This window comes from Gouania willdenowi, unplaced genomic scaffold (genome assembly GCF_900634775.1).
Source record: "Gouania willdenowi unplaced genomic scaffold, fGouWil2.1 scaffold_179_arrow_ctg1, whole genome shotgun sequence".
NCBI lineage: Eukaryota > Metazoa > Chordata > Actinopteri > Blenniiformes > Gobiesocidae > Gouania > Gouania willdenowi.
This window is the reverse complement of record NW_021144929.1, coordinates 7,683-20,996: the sequence shown is the minus strand read 5'-3', so window position 1 is coordinate 20,996 and position 13,314 is coordinate 7,683. Positions and strand designations below refer to the sequence as shown.

At 45.3% G+C, this 13,314-nt stretch overlaps 1 protein-coding gene and 1 pseudogene across 1 annotated transcript; one reads left to right on the top strand and one right to left on the bottom strand.

Moving 5' to 3' along the window:
* The first annotated feature begins 983 nt into the window (after positions 1–983).
* On the top strand, positions 984–4,073 carry LOC114458765 (uncharacterized; annotated as a pseudogene).
* Positions 4,074–10,198: 6,125 nt separating this feature from the next.
* LOC114458764 (uncharacterized) lies at positions 10,199–13,113 on the bottom strand. Its single transcript, XM_028441156.1, has 8 exons — positions 12,986–13,113; positions 12,547–12,630; positions 12,361–12,426; positions 12,129–12,266; positions 11,752–12,039; positions 10,559–10,590; positions 10,381–10,449; positions 10,199–10,254 (listed from the first exon to the last, which is right to left on the bottom strand). The coding sequence occupies exons 3-8, from the start codon at positions 12,423–12,425 to the stop codon at positions 10,199–10,201; spliced, it is 648 nt and encodes a 215-aa protein (XP_028296957.1). The 5' UTR covers position 12,426; positions 12,547–12,630; positions 12,986–13,113.
* Between the last annotated feature and the right edge of the window lie 201 nt (positions 13,114–13,314).

Sequence of the window (13,314 nt, the reverse complement as noted above, 5' to 3'; positions counted from 1 at the left end):
GAGCCCTCAGACAGTTATGCCTTCCCATTGGGGGAGGAAACGGTCGTGGAGGAACGGGCGGAGCCACCCCCTCTCCTCCAGGAGATTGTGAGCAGGGCGGCAGCGGCATTAGGCATAGAGCTGCCATCTGACCAGGGGCCTCCCCCCTCCCGGTTCGATGACGCGGAGGGGGGGTCGTTCCACGCGCTTCCTCGTCCCTCTCCTCTCAGACTTTGAGGAGGTGCTCCAGAAGCAATTCCAGTCGCCGTCAGGTCGCTGGTCTGGGCTCTGTAGACGCCTAGGGGCGGTTCACAACCGTGAGAGGATTGGCTGTGGGCCTTTACCTCCGGTGGACCAGGCTTTAGCGGCTTTGGTGTCACCGTCGCAATCGGTGCTCGGGAGAAGTAGTTGCCCCAGTAAAAACTGCAGGACAATGGACGCACTACTCACCAAAATGCATGGTGCCATGGCGGTCCAGACTCAGCTTGGCAATACGGGGGCCATATTGTCCTTGTATCAACGCCATCTGATTCAGCGGTTGAAGGAGGGGTGCAGTGACGACCTGCTGTTGGAGCTGCAGCAGGTCTCCTCACTTCTCTCAAAAATGATGAGGGAGCAGGCCGAGGCGGCGGGAAAAGCCATATCGGGTCTCTGGACGGTCAGACGCCACCTGTGGTTGTCGCAGTCCATGCTGCAGCCGGACGACAGGGCCTGCCTCCTCAAACTGCCCGTAGAGCCGTTGGCAATGTTCGGGCCGGGAGCAGCGGCCATGCTCCAGCAGGCGCAGGAAGCCCGCCGCTGCGCCCGAGAAGTTGCAGGCTCCCTGAAACGGAGCCGGGACTGGCGGCGCCCCCAGCCACCGCAGCCAAAACCTCCTCAGCCTGACTGGAGTCAGGGGGATCTGAGGGGCCGGCTAGAGGCGGGCAGGTGAGGTAAGTTTAAGAGGGGGAGACGAGGCAGCGGCGACCAGAGGCCACCCCAGCCTCAGCCTCAGCCCTGACGCTATGCCCCCCCACACCGGACCCTGTCCTCAGGGGGTCCGTGCAGCGTGGGAGGATCTGAGGGCAGACCCCTGGGTCGTTTCTACAATGACCCAGGGCTACCGGTTACAGTTCTTGCGCACCCCTCCTGTGACTCGGTTGGCTGTATTTTCTGTAATCACAGACCTGCAGCACAGAGGGGCTATGCGTTCAGAGGTCTCCCCTCTCCTCGAGAAGAAGGCCATCCGGGAGGTGGGGAGGGAGAACCGTCAGGCGGGGTTTTATTCCCGTTATTTCCTCATCCCGAAACGGGATGGTACCCTCCGGCCAATATTAGACCTCAGAGGGCTGAACAAGTTCCTCCGGCCTCTGAAATGCAAGATGCTGACCATACCGGGAGTGAAGCAGGCTGTCCAGGTAGGCGACTGGTTTGCTACCGTCGACCTGGAGGATGCCTATTTTCAAATACCGATCTGGGAAGGGCACAGGCGGTTCCTCAGGTTTGCCTTCGAAGGCAGAACCTTCGAGTTCTGCGTCCTCCCCTTCGGAATCTCTTTGGCCCCCCGCACCTTCACCAGATGTATGGATGCGGTTTTGGGGCCTCTGCGTTGCCTGGGTCTCCGGGTGATGAACTACCTGGACGACTGGCTAATATGTGCACAGACGGAGAAGCGGTGTCGCCGCCATCTCACAGTCTTACTGGCACACATCACGAGTCTGGGACTGCGGATCAACAAAAAGAAGTGCAGTCTACAGCCGGCACAGGCCACCCAGTTCCTGGGCATGTGGTTGGATGCCAGGACTGGGTTAGTGACACTGACTTGGGAAAGGCAGGAATCCCTCAGGATCTGCCTCTCCCGGTTTTCGCTGGGAGCCAGGGTTACATGGAGGCTTTGTCTTCGCCTCCTGGGCCTTATGGCGGCATCGGTGCAGGTGGTGCCGCTGGCACTCCTGCACATGCGCCCAGTACAGAGGTGCCTCTTTTTCTGGGGGCTCTGTCCAAAGAGGCACCTGCGTGCCAAAGTGGGGGTCACCAGGAGACTGCGTTCAGCCCTAACATGGTGGGATACACCGACCAACATCGCCAAAGGGAGTTTGCTGGGTCCCATGCTCCACCGCCAGGTGATCTCTGCAGATGCATCCCTGACGGGATGGGGCGCGGTCCACGAAGGCGAAGGTGCCAGCGGAAGCTGGACTGGTGCCTGGCTGGCCCGGCACATCAATGTCTTGGAGCTGAGGGCCATCTTTTTGGCTCTTCGGCACTCAGCTTGCAGGGCCGTCACGTACTCGTGAGAACGGACAGCACAGCGGCGGCAGCTTACGTCAACAGGCAAGGGGGCCTGGGTTCCCCGGGCCTTTGCAGGGTGGCACACAGTCTGTGGACATGGGCAGGCACGAGGTTCCTGTCACTCAGAGCCATGCATGTGCCTGGGATGGTGAACCTGGGGGCGGACCTGCTCTCCAGGGGGGGCCCGGCCCCGGGAGAGTGGCGACTGCACCCGGAAGTAGCCGAGGAGATTTGAGGTCGGTTCGGCAGGGCTGTCGCCGACCTGTTTGCATCCCGGAACAACACGCACTGCCCGTTGTTCTTTTCCGTGGGGAGGGACGACCCCCCGCTGGGCGTCGATGCCATGGCACACCAATGGCCCCCGGGGCTGCTGTATGCTTTCCCCCCTTTCGGTCTCCTTCCCACCCTGCTGCTGAGGGCCCAGGTGGAGGAGGTGAGGCTAATCTTGGTGGCTCCCAACTGGCCACACATGATGTGGTTCTCGGGATTGGCCCCTCTCCTGGACGGGAGTCCATGGGAACTTCCAGCTCGCCGGGACCTCCTGAGTCAGGCGCAGGGGACCCTGTTCCATCCCTTTCCCCTGGGGCTCAGGCTCTGGGCCTGGCCCCTGAGAGGGCCAGCCTGTTGGGCATGGGGTTAGCCCGGTCGGTGGTCCGGACCATTCAGGGCGCTCGAGCACCATCGACTAGAGCAGCCTATTCATACCGCTGGGACCTCTTCTCATCATGGTGTAGGCTGAATCGGGCTGATGCGCTGACCTGCTCGGCCCCCGAGATACTCCGGTATCTACAGGAGCTGCTCGAGGCAGGGAGATCACCTTCCACCCTTAGGGGGATGGTGGCTGCAATCAAGGCCGCTCGTGTTGGCGATAACAAGTTGGCCGAGGTTGACTGCGTCCTCGTCTCACGGTTCCTGAAAGGTCCTGCTAGGCTCGCCCCCTGTAGAAGGTTGGCTGTCCCGACGTGGGACCTGAAGCTGGTGCTGGCTGCCTTGCGGCTGGGACCCTTCGAGCCCCTGGAAACGGTGGACATGAAATGGCTGTCACTGAAGACGGCGTTTCTCATAGCGGTGGCATCAGCGCGGAGGGTCGGAGAACTACAGGCTCTGTTGATGCACGAGAGCTGCTGTAGATTCCTGCCTGGCGGTGCGGGTGTGCTCTTACGCCCAAATCCTGCGTTCTTGCCGAAGGTGCTCTCGGACTTTCACCTAAACCAGCCAGTAGAGTTAATGTCCCTCCGCCCCTCCCGGGACAGGGATGAGGGGGCGCAGGACGGGTCGAGGCTATGCCCGATCAGGGCGCTTAAGGTGTACATTGAGCGAACTGGTGCGGTCAGGAAGACTGACCAGCTTTTTGTTTGTTTTCAGCCCCGGCGCCTAGGTCAGCCGGTGTCTAAATCCAGGCTGTCGCACTGGATTGTGGAAACGATCCAACAGGCTTACACAGACTCCGGCGCTCCGGCTCCGGGAGGGGTACGGGCGCACTCCAAAGTGACCAGGGTCTCTCTTTTACGCCCCTGCGATGGTGAGCTAGAGGTGGCCTGGTTTTTCTTATCCGTGGGCCTAGCGGGAAGGCAGGCCGTCCGGCTACCCCTCCATACATATACGCCCGACCCTTGCGTCTGGCAGGGTTGGCTATACCGGGAGCAGCGTCTGGCGCCTCGGCTGGGGGTAGGCACATGCGTCTGGCGGGAGCCCACGTATGTGTATGTGTATTATGTACATAGCATGATTTTGGGTGTCATTGTTCACTTTCACTGTTGGAACACTCTGGTGGCGGTGACGTCTTATTCGATTACCAGGGTCGGGGACCCCGGGGGGGGTACTAGAGGGGTGCGTTGCTCTGTCTCCTCAGTCTCCTCGCGGTGTGTCTTACAGGGTCCCCGTACATATGGAATATGTAACTGGGTGGAGAGATAGTCTCGATACGATAGAGAACGTTCGGTTACGTGGTAACCTTGGTTCTCTGAGTGGAGAGACTATCTCTCCACCACGAGGCCGCTCGGAAACCGTTCCAATCAATGTGAATCGGTGATTGCATGCACACCTGGGGCTTTTAAGCCCATGCATGGGCCACGTAGTGGTGTGTCTTAAAGAAATATCCACGTCAACTGTCAACAACAAGAAGAGCAGGTCCATGATGGTGATGTTGAGCATGAAGACATCATTAGGGGGTGACATAGTTTCCTCTTTTGTGTCTTTTGAACAACTCCCAGAGAACAGCAGCACAAGCAGGACATCCAACCACAGAGAAGAGAGCGCTGAAGGTCGTCCAGACTGTAATGTCTGCTATCATGTCCCCACAATGTCCACTTTCCTCTGGTCCTTCACTGCAGTTGGACGTCACATTGTGAGAGTCAGGATAGGGAAACATTTCAAACCTTTTGTTCTCTGATAAAATATAACTGAAATAAGCCAGTTACCATAACAACAGAAAATATCCTTCTTTCTTTGATGATTTTCCTCATTTGCACCTGATCACAAGGATCTGATTTTCCCTTTGATTCAGATACTGTAAATATTTGGTTCAGATGTATTGTATGGAAATGTATATTTAATTATGTGTAACCAAGGATTACTTTTCATATGCTGTGAGTTGAAATTTACATGTTTGGTCCAGATGTTTTTGGTTCAAATATCATCAGCTTGGGATCCAGTAAAACCAGGTGGAGGAAAAAAGTAGCTCAACATGGAGGAAATAACTTTTTATTCAAATAAATCTGAAACAAAACCTACATTAATAATAAATAGTCTGTTTATGATCATAACTACTCCACCTGCAGGTGGATCACAGACTTCCTGTCTGACAGGAAGCAGCACGTGAAGCTGGGAAAAACCATCTCTGCTTCCTGGACCATCAGCACTGGATCTCCTCAGGGCTGTGGTCTTTCTCCTCTGATCTTCTCCCTGTTCACCAACATCTGCTCCTCCTCTCACCAGGTGGTCAAACTCCTGAAGTTTGTGGACGACACGACCATCATGGACTCATCTCTGATGGAGACGAGTCCACCTACAGGTGGAGACAGACCGACTGGTGTCCTGGTGCAGCCAGAACAACCTGCAGCTTTAAATCAACCCAGTCTCACAGATGTTCATGCATTAGCACCACAACAGTATATCTATTATTTCATGCTATTAGAGCATGAATAAAGTGTTGTCTTCATGCAATAACAGCACGATGTATTGTCGTGCATTAACTGCACAAAATTCAACAGGTTGAAATCAGGTCACGTCACTGCTGACTCATCAAAAACAATGGCAGAAAGATAGATTGTGGCTTAAGAATTGTTTTGATGACATTTCTAGTGAGAAATGTATCTTTAACTTTCATAATATCCATTTGGTTTATGTAAACTATCTGTATTTTTTCCGGTACATTCTGTGGTTGCTATGACAACCTATATAGAGGCCAAAAAATGTCAAACCAAAAGCAGATAAATATCCATGCACAGGGCGATTGGATGTTGTTTTTTCATTATAATCAATATTTTTATTTATATTCCTTCACATTTAAATGTGTTCCTACACGTCACGTCAGGTCACATGACCACCTGTCAACCCTTTGTAAACAGCAATATTAAGAGAGATTGTGGCTTTAGCTTTGTTTTGATGACATTTCTAGTGAGAAATGTATCCTTAACTTATATAATATCTATTCAGTTTATGTATAGGATCCATAGTTTGTTTGTTTTGGCAACATTAATCATGCTTTATGCTGTTGCTATGGTGCTAGCATGCTAAGAACGTACCGGAAGTGACGTTTTTTTTTTTTTTAAAGGAAGAGATGTTGAATTAGGCTTTTTACTTTTTAAAACCCTGAATTTATTATTTATAGTCATTCACATTTGAATATATTTCCACACCTCGAGGCTAAAGTTTAATTTAAAACTTTTTGAAACCTTGTAATAATGGAACAATGTGAATAAAGTTTTTTTTCTTTAAAAAAAACGTGTTGTGCCTTCACTTAAACTATATTAATAAAGTAAGAAATAAACTATTAAACATGCACTGAACAACATTTATTTTAATCTGTTTAAACAAGCTATATTTTAAAAGATATTTCACTTATTTCTCTAATAAAAAAGTTTTATTTCTAGTTTAGTGTAATCTCTGTAGTTGTGTGTTAGTAATAAATACTAAAACAAAAAGGTTATATTTAGGGGGTCAATATTTTTAGCACAGCAGATTATATATATACTGTATAAATATATATATATATATATATATATATCCGTATGTTGTTTTCTGAGTGAATCCATCTGTTGTGTAACGTTACAAAAACTATTCCAATATAACAACAAAAGGAAAGCATGGTGATCAAAGTCATTTATTTGTTAAAGGCAGGGTCGGTAACTTTCTAAACCTAGCTTGATTTCGATGTAGCATGCTCCGACAGCTCCGCCTTCCGACTCCCCCTCCCCCCTGTGCTTCCTCTGAAGCCACCCCCCCTCACTCACATGAATGCGCACGCAGAAGCAGACCTCAGCCAAGCGTATGATGTCGCATTCAGCGGTAAGATATACTTTATCATTTTATATGTTAAAAAAGTGACTAATTTACTATCAACGGTGGCGGCCAAGCTAGCATGTTAGCATTAGGTTACACGGTAGTAAAGTGTTTCGAAGGAGGGCGACATTCGTCCCCAAGTTGTAGTCCTCCTGAAAACAAAGGTTTATTATAATGAGTTTTTCTTTACCACTACTCAGAGTATCGATCAGCTGGTCTGCCACTGTCCTAGAACATAAGTAATACATCTTTTACCTCATTTATTTTATTATAATCATTATTTTCATTTATTTGGCACCTTATTCATTTTCACCTTGTTATTCAGTTTCCCTTACAACATCTTACTTTTCTGCGTGTCTATAATTATTATTTTTAGTGTTGTTTTCATTTCTTATTGTTTCTTTTTAGTGCCACTTTTTGCCTAATTACCAGTCAGGGATAATATAACAGACAGAGAGAGGAGTATAGCTGTAGTCTGTAGAAAACTTTTTTATTATTATTTATTATATATTTAATATTCTGTATTTATATATTATTTCACCCAAGTGCTGCTTTTCTTTTCTTTCTGTAATACAACTGGAATTGTAATTTCCCTGCCCGAAATAAAATAGAGCATATCTAATCTAATATTGTTTTTTTTTAATTCAATAGATGTAATAGAGCTGGGAAAAATAATGTCATGTCTACAGCAATTACAGATACATTTTTTGTTCAGTTATAATCATTGACGAAAAGCCTAAATGTTTGATATAATTTCTTATTTCTCTTTTAGAGTTCAGAAGGTGAGAGGTTTTATGCCTCTGACCCTGATTACAGTCCGGAGCCAAGTACATCGTGGAGTCAGAGGAGACGTGGCCGAAGTCAAAGGAGGATTGCCACAAATAGAGGCCAACGTCTCAGAGGCAGAGGATGGGGAACCAGAGGACGGGGAACAATAATCCTCGATCAAGATAATCCAAGTCGTGCTCAGATTCTGCAGGGTCTACGAATTGCAGATGAGCAGGTATAGCAAATATAGGTTCTGCAATCAACATCACATGTAATAAACTGGCACGCTACTTAGTGTGGACACTAGATTCCTCTTAGAGAACAGTAAAGCTATATTCAATGAAACATTCCTAAATATCTTGAAAATGTTATGCTTTACAGGCCAGAATTCAAACACTAAACTTAGAGGAATGTCGTCAACTGCTGCAGCGCTGCTTGTCACGTGAACCAAGCATGATGTTTGACCTGCTACACATCACATCAGCAAATGCACCAGCACCTGGCACTCAAGTGTCAAATCAGCTGAGCTGGTGTGTGTGCAACAACTGCAGGGATATGCCCACAGATGTAGAATGCAAGTGCTGTGGGCAACAGCCAGAAGCTTGTATTTCCATATTGCCTCACATGGCAGCCTACATACTACAGGAGGGCCACCTGCGACTTGCCAGCCGAATTTGGAATGATGTCCGGGGCTTGGATGATCTGCCCAACCGAGGGGAGAGCAGCAAACAATTACACCATGCAGCCTACCGTCAATATGTTATGTGGCAATATGGGGCACTGGGACGAGGCAATAGAGTTGTTATTCCTAGTTGCGTTGTGTGGAGAATCAGAGATTGCTTTCCACATCTACTGGGACATTATACGGGTTACATCCCTGGAAGAGTGCAATAATGTTTCCATTATGACAAGTGTAAAATGTGTAAATATGACAGCCCTGCACTGAGCAAGGTGTTGTTTTTTTTGTTTTATCTATTATCATTACAGAAGAAGTAGCTGTATTTACACATTTTTATATAGTATTTTGGCATTTGCTTGAACAAAAAGCATCTACAATCAAGCTATAACATTTTGAATCTCCTTACTAGTAATGATAACAAATGTGTACACGTACAATTTTTATTATAAAAAAGAAACATCACATACACTTCATACAACTTTCATCCTGCAAAAACAATGGAATTAACAAAGGCAATACACATGAAGTGTTGGTCGGCAGGTGAGGCTCTGTATGTGGCAGCGTCGTCCACTGTGGGAACTTATTGTTTTGGCAGTGGTTCACCTTTAGAAAGAACATCAGAATTACATATCTGACAGTTACTGCATTTGATAGACAAACCACACCATTTCTATTGTATTTCACTCGATAACAAAAAGTCATTACAGTTTCAGTTGTTCATCAGCTATGTTTATACAAATTCTTTAGTTTATTAGAGCTGTAAAATATGTACAAGTAGACCTGGTATAAATATTATAATATTATGTGAAGTAGATTTTTAATTAGCTTTTGCACATAAGCATATTAGTACTTTATAATCAACTTACAAAATAAGTCAACTCACCTCGCCCTCTGCTCAGTTGCATCTGCAACAGGTCCTGGGTGGCTGGAGCAGGGACACCTGACAGAACCCCATATTGACGGGGATCGTCAGGCCTCCTTGTTATGGTCCGTGGCAACCCTCCAACAGCAGACAACCTTTTCCTAAGGATTGCACTCTGGAGGTCTGGGATGTAGCCAGTCTTTGTCTTCTTTTACTGTGTAGAGGCTCCACTTCTTGGATTTTTTATTAAACAACCTGCAATATCTGGAAAAACAGAAAGTATAACAATCTTAGGAATACATCTAAATAACCTAACCGTGAACAATAGGATGAGTTTTCAATTATGTTATTAACAACCTTCACCTTGACCATGTATTTTGTCATTACATAACCACACCTCAAAAATGTAAACAACTTTGGTGCATTTATTTATTAGATCTGTCTCCACTTATGGCCTTTGAGTGTTTTTATTCAAATATGAGTGTAACTCTAATACGACTTACTGAATGGAGCCATCATTGTTCTTCTTTGGTAGTCTGTGGATGTGGTAGTTGTAGTCCAGGCCAGCCAGCATTGCTCAAGCTGCGTAAACTGGTGGGGAGAAGCTGAAGCGCTTGCTTGCATACATGAGTATGAGATTATGAAAGGACTCCAGCTCTGCAGTTGACCTGAGAACACATTTAAACCATATACATTTGCTTTACTTTTTTGTAATATAAAATTCAAGACACATAATATAATAAGTATTATATTTATATTACAAAAAGTAATTGGAGGACTAATCCGTAAGTTGAACGTAGACGTGCTGATATACCTGAAGTTTAAATATTTGTGGACTTTTTTCAGCCAGCATCCATCCAAAACAATTAATGACAGTTTCTGGTGTGCAACTGAATGGCTCTTGATCAACTCCTTCTCACTGTTTTCAATCAAGAGGCCATGATGACAGGCACCCAAGGCCCAGGAATGTTTTCCTGTCACATGGTGGAGGAGTCCAGTCCACATGTCCTGAGTAAAACCAGTTACAAATTTAAATACTCAATACAATCAGGTTTCTAGGTCGATGCAATTGCACTTCTATTATACTTACAAAAAATTGATCAGGGTTATCTGCAGTCTTGCAACAATACCAAAAGTGGTTACAGATATCCTTGTTCCAGGTCTGCAGAATGGTGCACTCCTTTTGCTGCCCAGCCTTGAACAAGAGCAAAAAAAATAAAAATGGGATAACAAATGTATATATGAGAGGAAACATTGTGTAGCTGATTCAGCAATAATACCACCCAGAAGGATTATGAAATTACCGTATTAATTTTTTTACTCAAGCTCTTTGACCCATGCCAAATGTCCAGTGTGTGTTGGACTCCAATGTCTTTATATTTTCCTTTGCCTGTAGGAAAAAAATTCAAAGAATATATATCCAGTTTAAAAATCAAATCAATTTAAAAGCATAACAATGCAAGTGATGTTGCAAAAAAATAAAATAAATAAACAATTACTGAAGAGGGCTGATATTTGCGTATGAGCATCCGTGCAGACTTCTACGATTTGGAGGTCTTTACGCAGTGTCTCAAATGCTCGTATGAAGCCTTCCTTTTCCATGATTACGGAATTTCGCAGTGTCTCTCGCTTATCAATGTTGATAATAGACATGATCTGTTTGGAATCATTGTCCATGACAGAATATGTGCAATATTGTGCACAGAAACCTGGACTGTCCATGCGGGCATCACCTTTTGGGGGAAATAACAAAAAGAGAGTAAAAAAATCAGTTGAATCAGAATGGAGCCAAACACCAGTAAACTAAAAACTGAATTTTTGTCTACATTTTATTAATCCATTTTGATTTATAACTCACTCCTTCACTGTTATGTCTACAATTTTATTTATTTATTTTAATCACAATGCATCTGCCAGTCTTATACAATGTCTTGAAAAAACAGTTATATTATATAGAATATATCAGTGGTCTTCAAATGGTCAAGAATCTGGACCCATTCTATGTTCTTAATAACATCGTGGATCCGTATTTCTTCAACATTTCAAACAGTATAATGATCAACAAAAATGAGAAGTTGGTGGCATTGCAAGGGGAAATGTCAGTAATCAGTATAAATAACTTTTGGCCACATAGATTTATTTGCAGGCACTCTTTCATGACTCAATCAAAATGGCTCCACAACCTATGTTTTGGTTTAAACCCAGCCATTGAGAACCACAGGTGTAAAACATTTTTCATTGTGTGTGTGTGTGTGTGTGTCAAACTCACCCAAGGCGACAACAGGCACTTTTGCCTGAAGCTGGGTGATGATTGCGGCCCTCTTCTCACTCCAGAACTCCTTTATAGTGTCCACACAGTAGGAGTCCTGAACCCTGAAGAATGTTGATCTTTCCACCATCCCCAGTTTCATGAACTTGAATAACAGGGATATCTTGGCATAGTTGTTGCCTGATAGTAGTATATTAGTAGACAGCATGAAGTCTCCAACTAGCATCCCATATTTCAAAGTGGGCTGGGAACACCATTTCCACACTGTATGACCAAAAGGACATTTCTGTGGAGGGGGAAGGGGCGCACATTACAAAACAACAAATATGAATGTGAAAAACATATACGTTTAAAAAACCCAAAAAATGACTTAGCCATTCAATTACAGCAGCTGTTCCCCTGGACTTTATATTGATTTCAAATGGGCCAGTTTCCATGCACTTTTGCTTGGTCTTTGAGTCTTTACCAGGACACGTGTTTACAGGTAGACAGAGATACTCAGCAAGCTGCTTCAGGCTGTCATGATATGTGATAGAAGCAGGATGACCAATAATATCGTCCTCCACCATAACTTTACATGACTCTGGAAATGTGTGAAGGTCTGTGTCGGTAGGATCTGGGATATTGGCTGAAACATCATGCACAGTGTCTTCCATGCTGATTGTAGGAAGAGCATCCAAGCAAATTTTACTGTTGAGAGCACCACCAGTCCTGTTGTAATAAAAGTAGCTATGAAAAGTACACCTCCCAAAAAACACATTATTGTGAGAACAAGTACAGAAAGATGTAGTTGTTCATACCTCACACAAATACGAGGCTTATAGGTTGATTCTTCACTGTCATCGTCAGAATCGACCTCCCTGGTTACATCTTCTTCTGATGATGACAAAGACTCTGACTCTTTATCAGGGTACCAGGTGCTATCATCCCAGTCAATACTTTGGTAGAAAATATACATTCATAGATTATTCAAACAATACACAATTTTCTATAAACAGAGAAGTAAAATCATCTCACAACAAAGAAACTTACATGGAGTTCTGAATGTCATTAAATTCATCAGCTCCAACCTCAACGTTTAGGTCCTGGGACAGCATACTGAATACACAGGCAAAGACCAATAATTGAGGGATATTATGACATGTTACTGTGATGCAAGTAAAGCAGAGTGCATTTTCTTAAATAAATGGAAAAAAATTATAATTATAATTACCATACCTTGAATCCAATTGCTGAAGAGCTGTCTCTTCGGGACCACTAATGTCTAACTCCTGGACTCCAGCAACGAAGAAATTATCATCTCTGTGAAAATGACAGAATTACAGAAAGTAATCAGCATATGTTAAACTTGATTTGAAATGCATTATTTTTTAATGCAGCAGAATGCCTGCAGGAAATAAAACGAGTTCAAAGGAGAGCCTGGAAGACAATCAAGGGCTCTCTCATCTGGATGACACAGAGTACAACATAAGATCCCCCCTCCCCCCCTTGCCTTACGTACAGATCTCCCCCAACCCCCTCCCCCCACCCCCCACACACTATCAGCATATACATTTAGTAATAGCGTGATGCACGTAGAACAAACGACAAGTTAGGAAGAATGTTCGATAGCATGGTAATACAACACATGTTCATATCAGCCTAAAGTTACACGCACCTCTCAGACAGTGACTCGGGAGCAACAGTTGACACAGCGGGGTTAGGTAGTCTCACAAGTGAGTCCTTCCACGGCGTTGAAGTCGACGGAGCATAGTTATAGCTAAAAAGAATCACAAATATCCTACATTACAGCTGTTGACCGCCCTGCTGAAAACAAACACAACACACACGCTCAAACACGCACACATGTATACTGTACACACTGTAGCTGCTAAACTAGCTCGCACTAAGAGAATCAACAGTAGCATCGGGCTAATCCAACAACAGAAATACTTTGCGACATGTATCGCTAACGTTAACATCTGGCTAATATGACAAATAGCTTGA

Coding starts and splice junctions, on each gene's coding strand:
- LOC114458764 (XM_028441156.1), bottom strand. CDS start 12,425: ATGCTGTCCCAGGACCTAAACGTTGAGGTTGGAGCTGATGAATTTAAT. Junction 12,267..12,360: donor AATGACATTCAGAACTCCAT/GTAAGTTTCTTT, acceptor TTTCTACCAAAG/TATTGACTGGGATGATAGCA. Junction 12,040..12,128: donor AAGCCTCGTATTTGTGTGAG/GTATGAACAACT, acceptor TTATTACAACAG/GACTGGTGGTGCTCTCAACA.